The 20,767-nt window shown below is 38.3% G+C and overlaps 1 protein-coding gene and 1 long non-coding RNA gene across 6 annotated transcripts in view; one reads left to right on the forward strand and one right to left on the reverse strand.

Moving 5' to 3' along the window:
• PRDM16 (PR/SET domain 16) overlaps positions 1-15,502 on the reverse strand; it is a 495,474-nt gene extending 479,972 nt beyond the window's left edge. For all 4 annotated transcript variants that reach the window (XM_066607384.1, XM_066607383.1, XM_066607382.1 and 1 more), the window contains exon 1: positions 15,345-15,502. In XM_066607384.1, the coding sequence (XP_066463481.1) occupies positions 15,345-15,381 (37 nt within the window). In that variant the 5' untranslated portion in view covers positions 15,382-15,502. The remainder of the gene's footprint in view (positions 1-15,344) is intronic.
• LOC136632464 (uncharacterized) lies at positions 15,101-19,943 on the forward strand. Of its 2 annotated transcripts, XR_010793170.1 has the most exons (3): positions 15,101-15,701; positions 16,371-16,419; positions 19,759-19,943. It is a non-coding gene; the product is annotated as an uncharacterized lncRNA (long non-coding RNA). The 2 variants fall into 2 exon arrangements; XR_010793169.1 differs by lacking the exon at positions 15,101-15,701 and having other exon boundaries at positions 16,027-16,419.
• Positions 19,944-20,767: the final 824 nt, after the last annotated feature.

The following is a 20,767-nucleotide window of genomic DNA, read 5'->3' on the forward strand; positions in this document are numbered from 1 at the left end:
ATTATATTTAAAGAGCTTCTTATTTTTAAATGAGACCATTGAGGTGCATGATTGATGTGAATAATGGAGGATTTCTGCATTTTGCATATGTGTCACACATATGGATTTACAATGGGAGTTTATTTCATGACCAATAATGAAGAAACAAAATCCTTTGCATTTACAGTTCCTTAAGCCAAGGGTTTAAATAAATCTACATTTGATGAAGGGTTATTATAAATTACACCTCAGCCTAATAATTTATTTAATGGTTGATTATTATAATTATTAACAGCATATGATCTAAAAGTCGAACAGGTAGGGGTCCCTCCTACGAGACTTTCATCTACTGAGATTGGAATAACCTTTCTAAGTCCAATCAAGTGTATTTTAGCTTCCCACATGACCATGTTGAGTAGTATTGGTTATCATTGGAGCGATCCATAGCTTTTTCCAAAAATGCCCTGTTTTCAACAGGTTGTTGGTCTCTTGCATTCAGTACCACAGCTTAGTCTCTGGATAGATTTCCATCAAAAATGTCAATTTTTCTGTACCATCATGGCACAGAAAAACAAAAATAACAGCCTACCGTCAAATGACAGAAGCCAGCGGAGCCTGAAGTCACTCATTAACTATAATAGGTTCCGGCAGGTTTTCTTTATGGTCTCTGTCATTTTTTCTGAAAAAGAATAGCACAGTATGCTGCACTATTTTTCCCGCCAATTATGCCGGAACTCTTTAATCTACATCTGAATAGATCCTTGTCTAAAATAAAAGCTATGTATACTTTTGTAACAATGTCTCCAATGCCTCTAAAATGTAAAAAAATGGTCTTGATCAAAAAAACTCAAAACATTTTGTATATACAACTCCTACAGAAAACCTATGTATCTCCATGGTTATAGACTGCAAGCAAACCATTGGGGGAAATTTACTTATGCTGGCGTTTTATATGCCAGTATTAAACTAAAATAAGTTGGCATACAGTTTATTAAGAGGCAGACTTAGATTTGTGCTAAACTTTACTCCAACTTTTGGCATAAATTAGAGTAAGCCTGTTGATCAGCGGGAGGCCCCTCCTATTAAAGCTAAAAGTGTGAGTGGTGCATGAGAAACTCAGACACAACTCACATTGAACAATCTACCAATCTGTGTGCTGTTAGATCCTCACGGACCCTGCACATGGCAGGTCCCATTCCTATCCGTCCGTGAAAACAGACTAGAAGAACACGCTGTGGCTATGATGGGGCTTACTGGCGTAACTATAGGGGATGCAGTTGCACCCGGGCCCAGGAGCCTTAGGGGGACCATAAGGCCTCTCTTTTCCATATAGGGAGCCCAGGACTATGAATAAAGCAATACAGTTGGGGGCCCTGTTACAGGCTTTGCATTGGGGCTCAGGAGCTTCAAGTTAAGGGGTTAAGAGAAGTTAGGGGGCCCCCAAGATAAACTTTTGCACCTGGGCCCATGAGCCTTTAGCTACGCCCCTGATGGTCCTGTGTGCTTTCTGTGAAATACACGGACGGTACATCACCCAAAATACAGCTCTGTGCTTTTAGCCTTAGCCCTGCACACTTTTCTTACCACTTTTGAAAAGTTACAAGAAACACATATAGCCAAAAAAAACTCACAAATTGTTCTGAAAATGTGGTGTGCAGTATAATTCTTTACTTTTCTACACCAAAATCCTACCATAAAGCCTTTAATAATCTTCCATCTGTGTGAAGTCTCATCCTGTAGTCATATATTACTCCACTTCCTGAAGGCATTAGGAGAGGGGCATATGGAAGAGAATACCACATGACTGCTGGTTCAGTCTACCTTCATAGTTTATTTGTCATCTGTAACTATGGAAACCCAGTAAGCCCAATATCTTCTGACTATGTGTGGCTGCATATATCAATTGTACAACATGTAGAATAAAGTTGGAAAAATTTCCTCTACAGATGGTCACAATTGGGAACTTGTAGAATAATAAAAGGCAATTGAGCCAATAACTTCCTACATGTTCAATGGAAGTTCTACCAGCTGAATAATGTTTCAGAAAATTGGACAAAAAATATCCCTGTATCAGCATGAAGCAAAAAATGTGTTTCTGTTTGAACCAATATGTGTCCATTAGGTGTCACTGAATCTTCAAAACTCTGATCTTTCCCAAATTGTCTCAAAAAAATTATTTGTGATATACTAAACTTTTTTAGTCTGATTAATTGGTCCCCATGCCCGAAGGCAACATATATGATGTAGAAGATATACAATTCAGAGACACAATGGTTTCTGGGATACAAAACATTCAGAATACAGAAACCACCCCAAAATTATATATAGCATTTATTAGAATTACCAAGAACCTCTACAGCATTTATGTACAAACACAGAAGGTCAGAAGGATTACCATTATTCCTGTAGAAGAATAATAGTATTGATTCATGTGTTTATTGAAAAGTGTACTTTATTCTTAGCAAGGAAAGAAAAAAAAATCTTCGAAGAAATAAAAACTTTAATTTGACTTACATACCGGTGTGTTTATATGACCTTAGCTTTTAAAAGTTTAAATAAGGCCCCTAACTAAAAAAATAACACCAGAAGCAGAAAACACATGGCCGGCGAGATCTGGATGTCTGTGCAGGAATCTTGTATTTCTGCCTGGAGGCTTAGACTGAACTGCTATAATATAAAGTGGTGTGGTTAATATTTTACTGATACCTACAATGTAAGGCTACCTTTGTTTCGTTGAATGAGTGTTACTGTTTGATCCTTTTATGAAGGTTTGTTAAATCACAGACTGTAATTTTTTTTTTTTTAATAAGAACATATAGGGGCCTAAACAATTTTTGGCTTTTTACTATTATATTAATGGGTGTTAAGAAAAAAAAATGGAAAAAGATCAGGCCATCGCCATACCTTGTTCAAAAGCCATTAATGATAATTGGAAAGTACACAAACATCGCTGTAGGCTCTCTCTTTAGAATTTACAATGAGCTTTGTGACACTTAATATTGAAATGATTTGCTTCACATAACATTGGGCAAACTGGATAAAACTGATTTTAAGCATTTTTTTTTTTTTAGTAGGCTGCATTGTAGTTAATGGAATTAAACACATCATTCGTAACCGTCCCCGGGGGATGAGGAACTGAAACCCACGGTTGGTTTATTTTTTTATTAAAATAAATTGCAGACAGCAAGATGGGTTAATTACATACAGAATTGGAAAAGAAACATTCCACTGATATAATTAAACCAATTTTCACAGACAAAACCAGAGAAAGAACCTTTTTTCTTAACTTGCGTTCTCTTTACATTTTGACTGCTCACTTGTACTACAAATTTATCTTGTCAGTGATGACCAAATTGGTGCAAATAACTTGGACTTTAAAGAGATGTTTCTGGGAAGCTTCACCAGGTTGATGCCAAAAGGCATCAAAAGGAGTTGGAAGAATCGGCGTAATTCTAAAGCATTCTCATCCTTTTCTGGAACCTATTTGCAGTATAAGAGGCCTTATACATATGGTATAAAAGATAAAATTGATACATAAGTTGTATGGCTCCATTTACACAGATGAAGTCGGTAATAAGAAAAATCTAGTATGACCATCCAGTTCAGCCTATTACCCCCCAGTGTTGATCCAGAGGAAGACAAAAAAAAAACAATTTTCCCCAATTAAGGGAAAAAAATTCTTTCCTGACTCCAGTCTGGCAATCAGAATAATCCCCGGATCGCCGACTCTTTAAAGGCCGAGCCTCAGATTTTTCTGCGGTGAATTTCAATTTAGAATTGTATATTCACGCGTAGATTTAGCTCATGGAAATTGTTCCAAGAACTGACAGGTCAACTTTTTTTTCCACGGCGCAAATTTCAAATTCACAATACAAATTTATTTTTGGCATGGTTTCCCATTGACCTCAATGGGCTGCAGATCTACTGCACAGAATCTACGTCATTAAAGTTCTGTGTGCATGCGGTCTATAAAAATATGAGTTACAAATACTACAAGTAGTTATCCTTTATCAATTCTAGAAGAATTTTGCTTCCATTGTGACTTTAAGTCCTGACACGGTCACCATTAGGCCATAGGTCACCGTGAGCGCCATGCAAATTTAGGCCACCTTCACACGTGTCAAATAGCAGGCATTCCGCAACAGCATTCCACTATAAATCCGTGGTGGCCAAATTCACGCCCAAATGGTGCAGATTTGGCCAAATTTAAATTTCAGATCAGCTGCAGAATTTAACTGTTGCATTATTGCAGCAAAATCCACATCATAAATAGATATTTCTGTGATTTCAGAATCCACAGCATTTGCGGATTCATTGTGGAAAATTTCCACATCATGTGAAGGAGATTCTTTTAAATGCCCTCCTCATGGCTTGCAATGTTAATACTGTGGAATTGCCGCACCAGCTGAAACTCCGCAGCATCTCTGGCCTGCATGAAAGCAGCCTTAATACTGGCAACAGATTGCTTATCAATGGCAAGAATTCCAACATGGTTGGAGTTATTGTGATTTACATCAGCCGTATAAACCCATCTGTCAAGCAGTGAACACTGAGCGTTGCCTCTATCTACTTTGGAATTTTGGATTGGGTTTCCTAGAGGTGAGCTGAGAATTTAATTATACCACAGTGCTGCAGTCTTCATATTCTTGGCTGTATATTATGGGCAACCCAGTGGAGGATGCCCAATGTGAGTACCTCTGTTATTAGCCACAGTGGATAACCTCTTGGTCATATGGCCACAGGCACCAGCAACTTCGCCCCGGGTTAACAGCTGATTGCTAGTGATTACAGCATCTGATGGCTACATCTACAAACTGTAGCTGCTTTAAGGATAAAGAAAGATATCCTAATAAATTCCATCATAGTACGTAATATTTAACACTGCCGTTCTGCCTGTTGAGATTAGCCGTCATGTCTAAGCACAAGACCACCGGGATGTCAGTGCAAGGAGACGTGATTACACTACAGCAAAGAAAGAAAGATTAGAAACCGCAACAATACCAATAGCAAGAAAAAGATTAGAAATGCCACCTGTAGCCCGAGGAAGCGGGGAGGCTCCAGTTCTGCTTTAAGTTCTATGATTGTTTGATTAAATATGGGGCTAGTCGGAAAAAGTAGAATTGTTTCATTGAGTCATTGGAGAGGCTTATTAAAAAACACAGCAGTAAAATACACAGTGTCTGGATAATCACTATAGGCAACGGTTAATCTATGCACTTCTGTAATCTGAGTACTATGTAATCCAACTTGTTGTTAAGAACAATTATCTGAAAAGTGATAACTTGATAAAATATTTCCCCTTTTTTTTCTTTTAAAACTCTCTCAGTACAAGTATAACAGGTATCTCTGTAGTGAGTCCATGAAAGCCTGTTAACAGGACATACTGCCAAATTAAGAGGATATGCCCCCATCTGAGCATCTGTTCTAGTGTATATGTGCCATCTAATATGTATATGTGACCTTTAATATGTATATGTGCCTTCTTATTATCACTAACAAAGGGCTAGATAACACTGGGATTGGCATCAGGAAAACATTCAACATATATGGATACAGGTTTTGGTTAGGATGAGTTGGTATAGTTGGATTTCACTATGTAGTAAAAGGCCATCAGTACAAATGCCGAATAGGTTAGTCATAGATTGGGATGCCAGATCATGGACAGGCTAATGTTGTAAAAGCTTATCATCATCCAGCAAGGTCCAGAACAGTTAAAAAGTCCTCCCTGGGATTTCTATTTGGATATGTGACCTGTGTTAGGAACATCAAAAGTATAAAAAAGCATTTGTCTGAACTCGACAAACTTTCCACCACTCTTTGACTATGAGCCAGGGTTACCAAGTGTTGAGAAATTTCTGGGTAATACATAAAAATAAAAGCACTTTTTTTCCAGTTTACATGAAAAAAATAGATGCACCCGTGACTCTTTTGGAGGCTGTTGGTACTTGAGCAGGTTATTAGAACTACAATTATCATCATTTTACAGCTCACAGTAAATTGTGGTAATGAGTTCATATCAGTATCTGACCTCTAAACATGGATCACTTATAGTCTTTATCATTCTGTATTTTTTTTCCAATATGTCCAAAGAGAACTATGGCTGTCCATGAGTTTTGGATAAGTTGGCCAGAAAAAAGTACATTTCAAGTTGGCAACTTTGCTCTGGGCTTGGTGCAACTATAAAGGGAGAAAGATATTGCAAGGGACGTAGGACAAAGACGTTCAGCCCTGCAAATAGCACAGATCACCATGCAGAGGTTTAGGATATTATATAATGAGCTGATACTAGTGGAGTTCCAATATCACCTCCTGGTTCACAGTGAATTAGTGTAAATGGCGTTTAGGATGCTGTATAACAAGGGGTATAGGGTACCTATCATATATCATGTATCATGCTCTAAGGCAGTCACTTCCAGTCTGCGATTCTCCAGCTGTTGCAAAGCTACAACCTCCTGTGGATGTCAATGCATGTTGGGAGCTGTAGGTTTACAACTTCTGGAGAATCACAGACTGGAGGCCACCACTGTACAGTCTTTAGAATTCCCCCATAGAATAAAGGTCTATAGGATAGTATATAAGATGTGTACAGAGTACTATTTATTAAGGGTACGGAACAGTATGTATTAGGGTCTATAGGGCACTACACAATATTGGTATAGGACATTATATAATAAGGATATTGGATACTATATAATAGGTGACCATAATAAAGGTATATAGGATAGTTTATAAGGTATATGGGATTTTATTTCATAAGCGGTATGATATACGAATACTAAGCTAGAATATCGTTGATACCAGTCAAACCAAAAAAATTTGGTCCACAAAGGAGAATCTTTAAGGGCTCCTTCAGATTGGCATTTGCGTTTTCGCACATGCATCAGCACAACATATTTGCGCTCTGTACGTGGCTTTTTTGCAAGCGTATTGGTGCATTTTACTATGCTTTTTGCACAGTCAGGCCATGCTCATTTGCCTAATGAATTCCAGATGTGTTGTTTTTTCATAGAATTACATAGCATATTGCACATATATGAGTGCATCTGCACACCTCAATAGACTTCTATGAGGATCTATGGTGCGCAAATCTGCTCAAAAACAGAAATGTGCATATTGCGCAAATATGTACTCATATACGTCCGTGTGAAAAAGCCCAAATGCCGCGTTCCCATTCAAGGTTGGGTCCAGCCAGTGTTTTCACACTAGACATAACTGACACCTTTTTGGTGCACTTCTTGCACCTGTCCAGCATCCATAGGTAGAAATATGCTGCGGGCGATGTTTTTCCATCCAGCGCAGGGAAGCATCTGGCATCGAGACTGACGTGCTGGATGCCTTGAACTGTCCCATAGAAGACTAGGGGATCAGTTCTGGCACTAGATTTCCTCTGGCATTTTGCTACAAATGCCAGGGGGTGAAGAAAAAGCCGGATGGCCGCGTAAATGGGAACCAGCCTAAGAGTTAATTCCCATTTTAATTAAAACATTGAACTTTCCCTGTAGTGTTAACCCAACCAAAGCTGGACGTTTGTATGTGGATGCATTTCTCCTGCTGGGAGTCGACTGCAGAAAGTTGACTTTTCTTCCTCGCCAGCTCCCTAGTAGTTACATCCCTGGTATAAAATTACACTGAGCGACAGCTTTGAATTACTCGGCTGCACTGTTGTGAAATACAATCTGTTACATCACATGTGAACATTTTACATACTCCACATATGCTGGCCTGCTCTAGGCTAATAATATAGGTTTGTAAAATAATTTGTGTCTACATGTGCCTGCGTGGAAGGGGAGGGAGGGAGGGATAGCGCTTTTATTAGAAGGTGCCCTTCATGCGAACAACAAGGAAGGGGTAATGTTTGAAAAGAATTTCACAGAGCTTTATGCTGTGGGTCAACATGAGCCGATGTGAATTCTGCAAATACTGTAGCATAGGTCAAGCTAAAAGGATGAAGGTATGGGGGATTTAGCCCACGGTCTGGAAAGCCTTGTAGACATTCTAATGCACTAGTCCATGCATAGAATACAAACTTACAGGGGAAGGAGAAGCCAAGCATAAACTTTCCATGAACTACAAGTCCCAGCATAGACCGGCACATTACATTGGGTCTATTGACTACAACAGAAATGTCTCTGGCGGGGGAAGTTTTTAAATAACAGCTTGCATTTGCAGCATAGGCTGGATTTACACACTAGGATTTTGCAAAGTTACGAGTTTCTATCTGAAGAATTGTACAAAAAGTCTTTGATGCAACAAATTGTTTGCTGGATGCAATTGTTCCAAATTGTGAAGTCACGTCAGACCTATACACATAAGAATCCTCCTGTATTCATGAGATGATCACCACAATTGTCTGAATACACACGTTTCTCTGCAGGTCACATTAATATCACTTATGGTGCTTGAGATGATCTTCAATTTCAAATAGGTGTTTTATGAATATTATACAGTGTTTATCATTAGATGCGGCCTAAATTAATCAGATTGCATGTGAAATCATAGGCTGTAAACCCATCCTTGGTGCCATTTGCTTTACAGTACGATTTGAGTGCAATCTATTGTTCCCTGTTATCAGCCATTTCGTTCAAAGGAGATTCAAACTGTAGTGTTCTTCAATGGAATGACTGACAGCCTCCCTCCACATGTCCTTCTTTATGCATATATCTCCAGTACATTATCCTATTTACATATGACAGATACTAGCAGTGCCTCTTATAAGCTGCCAATATCAGGTTGTTGTGGCCCTATAAGAGTATGTTCCCACTTGGCAGAAATACTACGGATTTTCCACAGCCAGCAATGTAGATAAAGTTTGAAAAAGCCTCTCCTAGGTCCGTGGATCAAATCCTCAGCATACATTTACCTGCGCTGCAGATTTTAGCTTTACAGCGTGTCATTGTATGCTGTGGATTTGTACAGCGGATTTCACCCTTTTACATGAAGGGGTGAAATTTGTTGCAAATCTACAGTATTAGCTTAGCAAATCCATGGCGAAATCTGCAGTATTTGGTGAAAAAAATCTGCAATGCATCCAAACATGTGAACACACCTAAAATCAGTACATGTGTGCACACAAATAAATACACCACAGGACAGAATATCACTTTAATGACTGCTGGATTTACCACCAGGGGTAAAAGTATTCATGTAGGCTACGGCAGCAAAACGATGTCCATTTCATTTATTGATTTCCAATAGGGACTTCAAAAATCCTTCAGCAGCCCCAGTCTGCCATATACAGCAGGGCCTGGACCGCTCTAGTGTTGTGCTCCTTCCCTGCAACAGGGGTGTAGCTAAAAAGGGTCAAAAGTTAGTAGTTGCATCCAGACTATGGGGGCCCAAAGACCTCTCTGCCACTAGTATAACAGCAGTGTAAGAAATGGCACACAGTAACTTGAGGGCCCTGGTACAGATTTTGCATGGGGCCCATGATGATGTTATGCCTCACACTGCAATACTACTGTAATAAGTCCAAATAAGAACCTATATGAGCTATGAATTCAGCAAAAACTGCCAGACAAAACACAAAGACATTCTCGCTATGGCATGCTGAGTATTGTATTACACCTCATTTAGGTCTATATATGCTATAAGCTAATCATGGTATATCATCCATAGATATAGTAAGAAATTCTATTTGAGATCCACATGGCAGCCCGTGTTTATCAGGAGGTCTTCTCTTTATGTGACGTGTTAGGCCACCCACAACACTGTACACGTTCACCCTGTTAAGAGACAATTTACTTGACCCAAAATTAGATTAAAATCCAAACAAACTGCCACAAAATTATAGAATCCAAGTATTTTTTTTTTCCTTTGAGCCTAATTATACATCTCGTTGATTACTGGAACAGAAACACTTAGTATCCTCTAATTGCTTGAATAAATAGAAAGGATGTTAATAACATTCATTGGAGACATTCGGGACATAGTAAAATATTAGGTTCAGCACTAAGTAGATGCTAAATGAGTGCATTTCAACAAGCAGGAAAATGTGCCCATAGCAGAGACTGAAATACTACCCAAACAGCGTTATAACACGAGGCCGTATTGTGACTACTGTATACCAACACAGGCAGGTTAATGCTGATTGATCTGTATACTTGTCTGCCTATACAGGAGGCACATACATAGGGACTGCACTATGGACATACATATACAACATCTGTGAATGGAGCTCAGTGCTGCATAAAAGAAGGCCAAACTAGAGTGTAACTCCTGTATCTGTTCCCTCTTCTCATTGATATATAGCATATAGAGAGTATACCATGTTTATTAATTCCAGAGTATTTCAGTAGTAATGACCAGGCAGGTGCAGGATTTTGATACAGTTACCATCTCAATACAACAGACAGTTATATCACCATAGTGTATACGTGAAACCGTTCACAAGGGGGTGAGAGGTTTATTACATGCCCTGCAACTTTAAGACATTTACCCAAGACACTGCCATTCTCAGCAGCATGTCATGAAAAATTGAAGTAGTTTATAGTCTGCGCTACAGATACATGGTGCCATGTGTGCTGTTAATCAGGACAATAATGCGTAGCCCTAAAACTAGGCTCTGAGCCTTTGTTTCAATACTGTCTCCAACTAACAAGGTAACATGCACTCACCCCTATAAAGATGGTAAGCTCCTGTGGGTAGACCCCACAGATCTGGTTTACACTATATCACCATAGAAGAGGATGGTGCTATGTGAAATAATAAGAATGATAAATGGTCCATACATATCTTGTGGAATGATACAGAATATGTAGGCACTGTATGCTATGCTCATTATTATCAGTGTGGGTGAAAGCAGTGTCATAAGTGATGGAATTACCATAGTTACTACAGTTAAGCAGGGGTTCATATCTCCGTTTGCATTTTTGTTTTTTTTCTGCCATAGGAGCAGAAAAAGCAAAAATAACAGCAATGCCAAATTTGTTACAATACAGACACCAACAGTGCCCCATTGGACCCATTAAATATAGTGGGTTCCATCAAGTTTGCCTGTCATTTAATGAAAAATGTAAAAAAAACAGCATTGCATATTGGAGTGTGATGGAGCCTCCAGGACAAGTGTGAACAGAACCTTAGTAGTAGCAGTAATAGAAGAAATCAAGTAGTGTTAGTTTTACCATTGACATTGGTAATAATACTACTACTAGTGGTGGTGGCAATATTGGTATAGTATTAGTAGTAGTATTTCTAATAATAGTAGCAGTGGTGTATTCATATTATCATGGTTATAATCACTGTTATTATTAGTTGTGTTAGTGGTGGTATAACAGTGCTATAATTAATAGTATTACTGTGGGTGTTGTTATTGTTGGTGGTGTAATAGTGCTATAATTGGTAGTAATAGGGACCTCTCACACAGGACGGAATATTCTGCAACATCATGGAATATGCCCTCCTGCGGAATATTCTGCCCCAAAATCTGCACTGCTAGCATGCGGATTTTGGTGCGGACGGAATTGAAAAAGCAGAATCCTGACGGCAATTCTGCATTGAAATTCACAGTTAGCAGCACGGATTTTGGTGCGGAATATTCCGTCCCATGTGAGAGGCATCTTACCCAGAATGCATTTGTTCCAGAACACGAAGCGGAATTTGCCACTGTGAAAATCAACACCAAAATTCACATGTCTACATATGGATTTTGATGTGGAATTGCATTCAGAATTAAGCCATTTCCAATTCTGTATCAAAATCCAAAAGTTAGACATATAGATTTTAGTGTGGAATTTTCTGCATGACAGCAAATTCTGCCCTGTGTTGTGAAACAACTCCACCTGTATGAAAGGTGCCTTATTGTTGTTGGTGGTGGTGTTGATGCCATTATTAATAGTAGTAGCGATAATACTGATTTTATCTTACTAGTAGTAGTTGTAGAAGTAGTATTGGGATGGGAGTCCTATTGGTATGATTGTTTTTAGAAGTTTCTGCAGAGATTTTAGTCTTATCACTGATATCATTATTATTAGCATTGGTGATATTCATGTATCATTGGTGTTAGCTGGAATAATATTGATGATAATAACAATCATTATCATCAATACCTACATTATGACTTTTTTATCCTACGGTTTAATGCAATGCAAAATCAAAATATATTTGCTCCCCCCTTCAAAAAAAAAATTAAAAGTAACAGATGGTCCCCAAGTGGAGTGTGTAATCAGCAAAGTTCCTTCATCATCACCAGAATCATCATCATCCAGCTAGTAGACAACAATCTGCTTATTTCTGTTTCACTAGAGCTTCTGGCAGATACTAAACATAAGAAGAGTCATTTACACCTCATCTGTCCCTAGTTTTTTTCCCCTCATTGTCTCTAATTTTATAACAGATCTATTTCTCCTGACAGGGAAACATCAACTATTCTTTGCTATGCAAGACAAATGTTGGGTAAGCATAAAATAAAATAAAATTATTGCTGTTTATTTGCCTAAAAGCCTGTAGTCACTGTGCACAGAGAGGGAGACACTAGCAGCCCAGGACTAAGGGGGTTAAATCTGTACAGAAATGGGGGAAAAAAGTGGGGAAATGTGCAGCAATATGTTCTCTACTTCTCTCTCAGCTGGATATTATCTGCAGTAATTTATAACATGTCTATTTATCACATATGTATTTATGTATACATCCCTCATCTCTATATAAAGGCTCAGTACACAATTATATATTGGCTGATGTGATCTGCTTTCTCTAAAAAGACCCCAGTCAGTTACATATTAAATTGAGTAATAAGAAATTCTCCAAGATTGAAGCACAAGGCTGTGACCTGCGAGGGGGGCACAAAAGAGCAAACACCTTCCAAGGGAACTAGAGCCAACAGTCTAAAGAATCAGAACCTGCAGCCCAAACACCTAAATGCCTGCAACTCACACAAGTCGACTTTTCTGACCAGACTAGAGCAGCCGGCCAACTATCACTGCAGATAGTTACCTTTATGACCCATGAGAATCAATGTCTGTCCTGTGTTACTAGCCCAGCTCGGTGCTAAGATATATCACTACAAATGTCCAGTAATAAGAAATAAATAATCTATGCAAAAATGATTTTATTACTTGTACACGAATGATATGTTACATATAAATACACATTCGCCTAGTAATTATATAAAGACATTGTAATACACTGATCTTCCAGGTACAAATATAATATCAGAACTAATAGTAGTAAACTATAAATGACATTGCAGCCACATAGAAGTATATATGAACGTATTATATTTGACATGTTGATAGATAAGGTGTTCGAGGATTGTCATATATAATTTCTTACCAAGCATATTACTACATTAACTGTACTCTGTGCACTGTATCTGAAGTTGTGGTGTTCAACTATATTTGGGTGACACCTAATAGATAGCCTGATATAATACGTGAATGCACAGAAATCCAGATGCAGCTGCCCGGAATTTGTCTTTAATCATCATAATTGTATAGTGTAATAGATTTGCAGACCTATGTAAACTTCCAGGTAAGGCATACCATGGGAAATCACACCGTGTATATATATATATATATATATATATATATATATATATATATATATATATATATATATATATATGTCCTGCATACATATACCCACACCTAGCACATTGTAGAGACTCTGTCTGCTCTGCGCTCCTGCTTTCCTCCTGTGCAGTCTCTGGGGATGGAGAAACCTTAGCTTCAGGCTACTGTTTTGAACTGTGATCCCTAAAATCCTTCTCAGAAACCCCATAAAACGCTGAGGCCTTGTACTGCACCAGACACCTGATTCTAATCAGTCCTCTCTCCCAAAATCACAGAACCCACCGTATATTGTCGGGCCGCAGACGATGAATACTCAGTCTATATCCTCTAAATGCTTGCACTGCCATAGTGCTCCCAACACCCCCTGCTTTACTGGTTTATATAGGAATCACAGAGAAAAGGCTAATAATAATATCTAAACGTATTATACAAATCGCTTCGAATGTAACACAACTTCCAAAATATTTTTCAAAATTCTTTTCAATTAATTTTTCTAAATAATTCACTTTTATTCTACGCCATTTGTCAAATATCAATTATATCTATTAATATGCGCCATATTACTTTCGCCCAATATTTCAGGGAGGGAATAGTCCTACTGGGCCCAGGAGCTGACCATTGATTAAAGCTTCTCTCCCAGAACAGCTGCGCCTGTAATAATGTGTCGTGTAAATGAAGTGCGCAGATTAATGTGTTCCTAAACTGCGACCATTCCTGGAAGCTGCAGCAGCTGCACATCCTGCAGGTCTCCGGGCATTACTGCCAGATAACTTTATAGGGTTTTATAAAGTTGCACTTGCTATCTGCACTGAACATAGACAGCAGTAAAATAAAAGAATAAATGCGTATTCTCTATAAACACTCTGCTGCTACACGAGTGATCCCTTTACTGCACACAGTGGTAAGCGATTGTAAATAGTAGCAGAAAAGCAAATAGAAACATAGTATAAACGTATAAATGCAAGGAGAGAAAATCAAATATATTACAACTAAACCCGAAATATTCTACAATGTTACTACTTCCCTCCTGTGCTCCAATCAGTGAGTAGATGACTGGACACAAAAGCCACATTGAAACAGAAAGTAAAATACATTTGACAGGACTGAATAGTGCAGCCTAATCCCAAACACCAGCACAAGTAGCGATCACATAATAATAATCCTAATCTCTGCTCCTAGTTTGCTTCCACAATAAACCTCCAGTGTGAATGCAGCCATACATATATACTATGCACAATCCAGTCATCATACACAGGATTACAATGCAGATTACAATGCACAGTCTCTTGCACCCCCACCCCATCCTAAATCATCCAATGCACAGAGAAAAGGCCGAATGAGATAGAGAGAATCCACTGCTGGATCCGGGATCCCTGCTTGTTTTGCCCTGAACTTGCTGGTGACTGCTCCCCTCTCTGTACATGGAGTCTGGTGAGGCTGCTTCCTCTCCTCCTTATGTCCTGGGCAGCCCTCTAGCGCCCACTATTTCTACAGTCAGGAATATAATTTCACAACACTTGGAAGGATTCAATAAAGAAAAAAAAGTTGCTCTCCCTCTCGTCAACTTTTCGTTAAGTTTCCTTGTTACATTTATTTGCCATTTTCAGGGTCCCGCATTAGATCCAGAGGAGCAGGGAGAGCTGTGAGCTACAGGAGCTGTGGATGGAGAGAGGGGGCTCTCCTGCGCTGCTCACCCTGGAGAGGGGGGCAATCATCATCTATGTAATAGCTGCAGCAAAGGAAGGGGATAAGGTGCTGGCACCCTGCACCAGCTCATCTGTCTACAGGGATCCCCAGGCAGCAGGGAAGGGGATCAGTGGATCACCAGGGTGCACAGGAGAGAAAGGGAAAGCTGCTTACTTTTGGCCAGTTTCCGCGCCCTCGCCTTGGATCTCATCTTGTCGGCTTGTAGATTTCTCTTCTCCTCCTTGAGCCCAGAAGCAAGCTACACACTATCTTCATCTCATAAGCATTGTCAGTTTGGACACCTTTGCACATGCGCACAGAGCATTCAATCTGACACCCTCGCCAGGACTAAGAAAGTTTCCAGTGTAATCATCATCATCATCAGTTTTTTTTGTCCTCTTCAGATCACTTATCTCCCCCCTCAGCTCTCCCTCCCTGCTCTCCAGCTCCAGCTCTGTACTGCCTCTTTAAGAAAAATCACATCTTACCCGGTGCAATTGGCCCCTGGATTGGAGATGTTTAAGGACCCAGGTACCAGTCACTAGGACACAGGAATAGAGGAATATATTCTGATTACGTGGCTACATTGTTGCATGTGTTATATACTATATACTTCTGATACTTGTAACATATACTGTGCCATAGAATTGTATAATAACAGCATTTGTTTGTTTTATGATTTATCCAATGACATCTTATGTAATGATCATATGTTGTTTTTAGCATTTAATTGTATATCAGTATTTAATTGATTTTATTATTTATCCGATGATATCTTATCTAATTATCATATTTCTGTTTTGTTATGTTTTACTTCTTATTTTGAAATGTTTGCATTTTTCCCCCACATCAGATCTTTACATTTGGACTCTGTGTGACGTAATGACCATTATATATAGGCTAAAATGCTTCATATGATAATAAGTAAGTGCTCCCAATTCCCTATAGCACGCATTAAAGAGTTCTAGGTTAGGGAAACAAGAAGGAGATGAAGGGGGCACTGGTCCTTAACCCCTCCACTGCCACTGTACAGCACAATCAATGATATTTCATCCATCACCGGCTGCAGGTTCTATAGACTGGAGCAGTCAGTGACTATGGGTAGCTCTGACTATTGTTTTATTGTTACAGGGTTATTATAGCAATAAACTATGTATGCTGATATATTTTTTCTCTTCCCTGGATGCTATTGATCCGAAGCTCCTTCCTTTATCTCTGCCTGGGACTGGCATGTGCAGGTTTGTGATGGGTAAGTAAGTCCTTCAACCCTGTTTTGTAGCTATTGTCAAACTGTCAGTGATCTGTGTTGTGCTACTGTATGTAATTATATAACCCCATCACCCAATCATCTATTACACGCATGCAATGCAGGAATCAGCAGATATTTAAGGAGTCCGAATACATCGGTACAGTAGTCTGTTCATTTATAATCCTATATCAGTACTGTACTAGGGATAGGCTACAGCCAAGGTCAAGGTTAATCTCTAGAGCCCCCAGTAACATTACAAAGGAAGCTTATATTCCTGAGTTAATACAGATAATGCGGCACTATTCTGCGCCAATATAGCGTTGCGCTACCTACTCTGAATTGCTGCTTCTTGTTCTCTTATGGGCCTTGCAGAAGTTTTCTTGTTACTCAGGGATCTAGTCCAAGCACAATGTTTAATATCCAAACATATATAGATTTAAAATAAATACAAGAGCCTCCAAGAAATCAGCCGCAGTTTATGATACAGTCAGGTAAATAGTGCAGTTTATAGCAAGTTATATTAGACTAAATGTGGAAAGGAAATTATTATGTAATTAATTAAATATACGGAGCAGTCAGAAAATATATTTCACTTGTCAGATGGCCCTGGTAGGATGCAGCCACATGTAAGCTGACAGCTACTGAGTGTGTATGGTATTTAGATGCTATAAGGATTGATAGATGGATGGATAATGTTCAAGAGGTGATTAAAGATGAAGTGACATTGGTACTGTTTTCCAGGGAACTGTATAGTACCAGACTGTATATACACTTGCACCTGTGGATACCTGAATTGTCACTAGCAAAGCTGTAACTGAATTTGCATTTAATTTCTACTTGCAGACAGTCCAGAATTCACCAAAAATAAATTTCAATAAAACCAGGGAAGCCAGGGGCAAAGTAACACTTCTCTTACTGCTACACTTACTGCTCTGCTCTATATAATAAAAATTACAATATCTGCAGTAGAGTGCAACTGTATACACAGCAAATACTACTGCAGGAGATGAGAACAAGCCTACACAGGTTACAGTAAGTAAAGTATATGAAACAAGACACAGGTATATAGCATTATCAAACGACAGTATTAGAATACCATACCTAACACGACAGAATACACACAATTTAACACACAAACAAAAAAGAACACCACACTACATGAAGTCAGTGACATAAAACACAACAACTAATTGCATAAAACACGCACAGACAAAGGTAACAAAACAAAGCATAGAACATGATATACAATCCATGACAATACAACACATAAAATATAATAAATTAGGTAAAACACACAGAACAAAAAAAAAACTCAGAACATAACACATAATCAATCAGTGACAGAATATATTACTAAACATTCAGAAAATTACAAAAACACAAACTACAGATGGCAATAGATGCAGAATGGGACACTAAAAATACAGTGAAAAATTCATATAAAACACACACACAACACAGCACATAACATACAATGCATGACATACATACAATGCATGACATACATAAAAACATACAGCAAAAAAAACAAAAAAAAAACAGAACACCATGCAATACATACCATCCATGACACACACATTCAAAACTATACAACAAAACACTACATCTAATTTGAGAATGGTCTAAATAACGCTGATTAAATGGGACACAACACAGGTATATAGTATCATACTGCAGTAATAGAAAACAAGAAACCTAATTCAACAGCTCATAGTACCAAAGACAACACGCACACCACATACAAAGATACACAATTCATAGAGAACACACAAGAGAAACGCGCACAAAATACTCAACATAATATATCATTTACAAAAGCATATTACACAATGGATAAAAATTAACACACAATACACACGTATGCAGTAACAAAAGGAATCAAACATACAATAGTGCACACCACAACACACACATCTGCAATACATAAAATACTATATGCACAATTCATCAGGACAAGTGGAAATATTCTTAACCCTACAAGATCTAAAATTAATGTTGCAAACTATATTTATTACAAACGCAGAATCGCCCAGCAATCTACACCACCAATGGAAAACTGATGCTAATTTATATATATATATATATATATATATATATATATATATATATATATATATATATGAGCGTCAGTTTATAATCAATGCTGGTTGTATGACATAGTAGTTTGGGAAATGTTAGGGTTCTGACCAGACCAGATCTGCTCTAGGTATATAGGTCTGTACTAGGATCGTGGAGCTGCAGGGACCGGCATGTACAGGGTGCAGTGGCGGGGCTGGAGCGAACATCCCCTGGGACTAGAGATCCTGCAATGTTCCCTTTACAGCTCCGTACACTGAGCAGTCCATACTGCTACTGTAATAGCCGCACATGTCCTGCGACATAACATTATGATGACATTCTGGGTGCGACATTATAATGACACTTAATGGCTGCAAGATTATAGAAAGAAGAATTTTCTGCTTATTTCTTTCTCCGAATATTACATTGCGACTACTGCAAGCGAACTATCCCCTTCAACGAAATATGTGTGCAAGTGCATGTATAAATGTATGTGACTATCTGTATTTTGCGTGTATATGTGTGTGTTTATGTATATAGTGTGCATGCATGTGATATATATATATATATATATATATATATATATATATATATATATATATATATATATGTGTGTGTGTTCGTATTGTGTATGCATGTTTAGGTGTATGGTGTGCATGTATGTGATAATTATATGTGAATATATATATATATATATATATATATATATATATATATATATATATATTTCACACACGTGTTCGTATTGTCTGCGAATGGTTAGGTGTATGGTATGCATGCATGTGTGTGTTTTTGTGTCTGCGTTTGTTACCTGTGTGAACTGATGCATTGTTGTCAGGACCAACACATGGCAGTATCCAATCTCTTGCACAATATGCTACGAATTCGTTAAGGTTCAAGTGTTACATTGAACATCAGAAGCACAATACAAGTTTAATTCATTTTATTCCAAGCTACCTGTATTAGTATATAGGTATATACAGCGTGTGTGAGAGCAAGAAAGTATTTCTATAGTATTATTTTCCAGTAATTGTCTCCTTTCTTTAGGATACTGTAGTTTGCAAAGCTACAAAACGTTGTCCGCAGATCTATGCAGGTCTTCAGTGATAAAATGGAGGAAAATGTAAACTATTATACTTTGTACTTGAAAATGAAGCACAGATGTGTAACTTAGAAAACTAAATATTGTATTACAAATATTATACTATTATTATTACTATTCTGATTATTCATTGTATTACGATATTGTTATTATTACCATTATTTATATCCTATCCGCAGATAACCTGCAGTATACAAGTGAGAAATAAAACGAATATTGCTTGTAAAGTCCCTTTTCTCAGGAGGCGATGTGCTGGATGAGGACCCTGCAGTGTAATTAATAATTAACAAGCTTTGCACGGCGCAATGTATGGATTCTCCAAACGCTAAACGACTGCAAGAATAAAACCTGCTAACCTCCATCACACCTCGTGTGCTACCTCTTATTTTATTATACTACCGAATGCTAATAGAAATTATCTGTATATATAGAGCATAAGTAGTTGGTTCCGACTTTTACTTTCGCCCTGGATATTTACTATATTTGTTAATGGTTCAGTCCACTTTTGTTGCATAATTAGAAGCCATTTTAATTGAGTTCAGGACCTCTGAATGTCTGAGTGCTGCCCATAATCCTGGAGAAGTTCTATAGAGCCAGGAGCTAGGAGAAGTCATTCAGCTCCGACCCTGGAGGGTAAAGTGAAGCATTAACCCGACCACTCATTAAAGGGAAACTGTAGGAATTTTATTTAATGCAGATCAAGTCTGGAGCTGAAGTCACAATGTTGGTGACTCTACACCCTTTTATATGGAGACCTTATGTAATATATAAGATGCACAAATAAATGCGAGGCTCCTATTATATGCCATTATCCAGCCTCATTTGTATGCAATAAATACAAATGTGCAATTATAACAGTCCAGGTTATTGGCCCTTCTATTCAGTTGCTGTGAACAAGGATTAAACCCCTTTATAAGAAGGACTCTGTCCTGTTAATATATACATAGCCCAGGGTGGATAGTAATCACATAGGGTTTTCTTTTTTTTCCCGTTTTTTTTTTTTTGCTCACAATTGCAAAAATTGTTTGGACGCCTGCCAAAAAGTATGATTTCAATTAAGGGGATTTGGTGGTCGAGGGGGGCACTGGCAGGTATTGTGTCGGCTCCTGGGTTTTGTTTCAGGAGAAAGGATTCAGATGGAGAGAAGTCTGAGCCACTGGGAGACCTTTTTTTAGGAACTGCTGGGTC

This window comes from Eleutherodactylus coqui, chromosome 6 (assembly GCF_035609145.1).
Source record: "Eleutherodactylus coqui strain aEleCoq1 chromosome 6, aEleCoq1.hap1, whole genome shotgun sequence".
In the NCBI taxonomy this organism is placed as follows: Eukaryota; Metazoa; Chordata; class Amphibia; order Anura; family Eleutherodactylidae; genus Eleutherodactylus; species Eleutherodactylus coqui.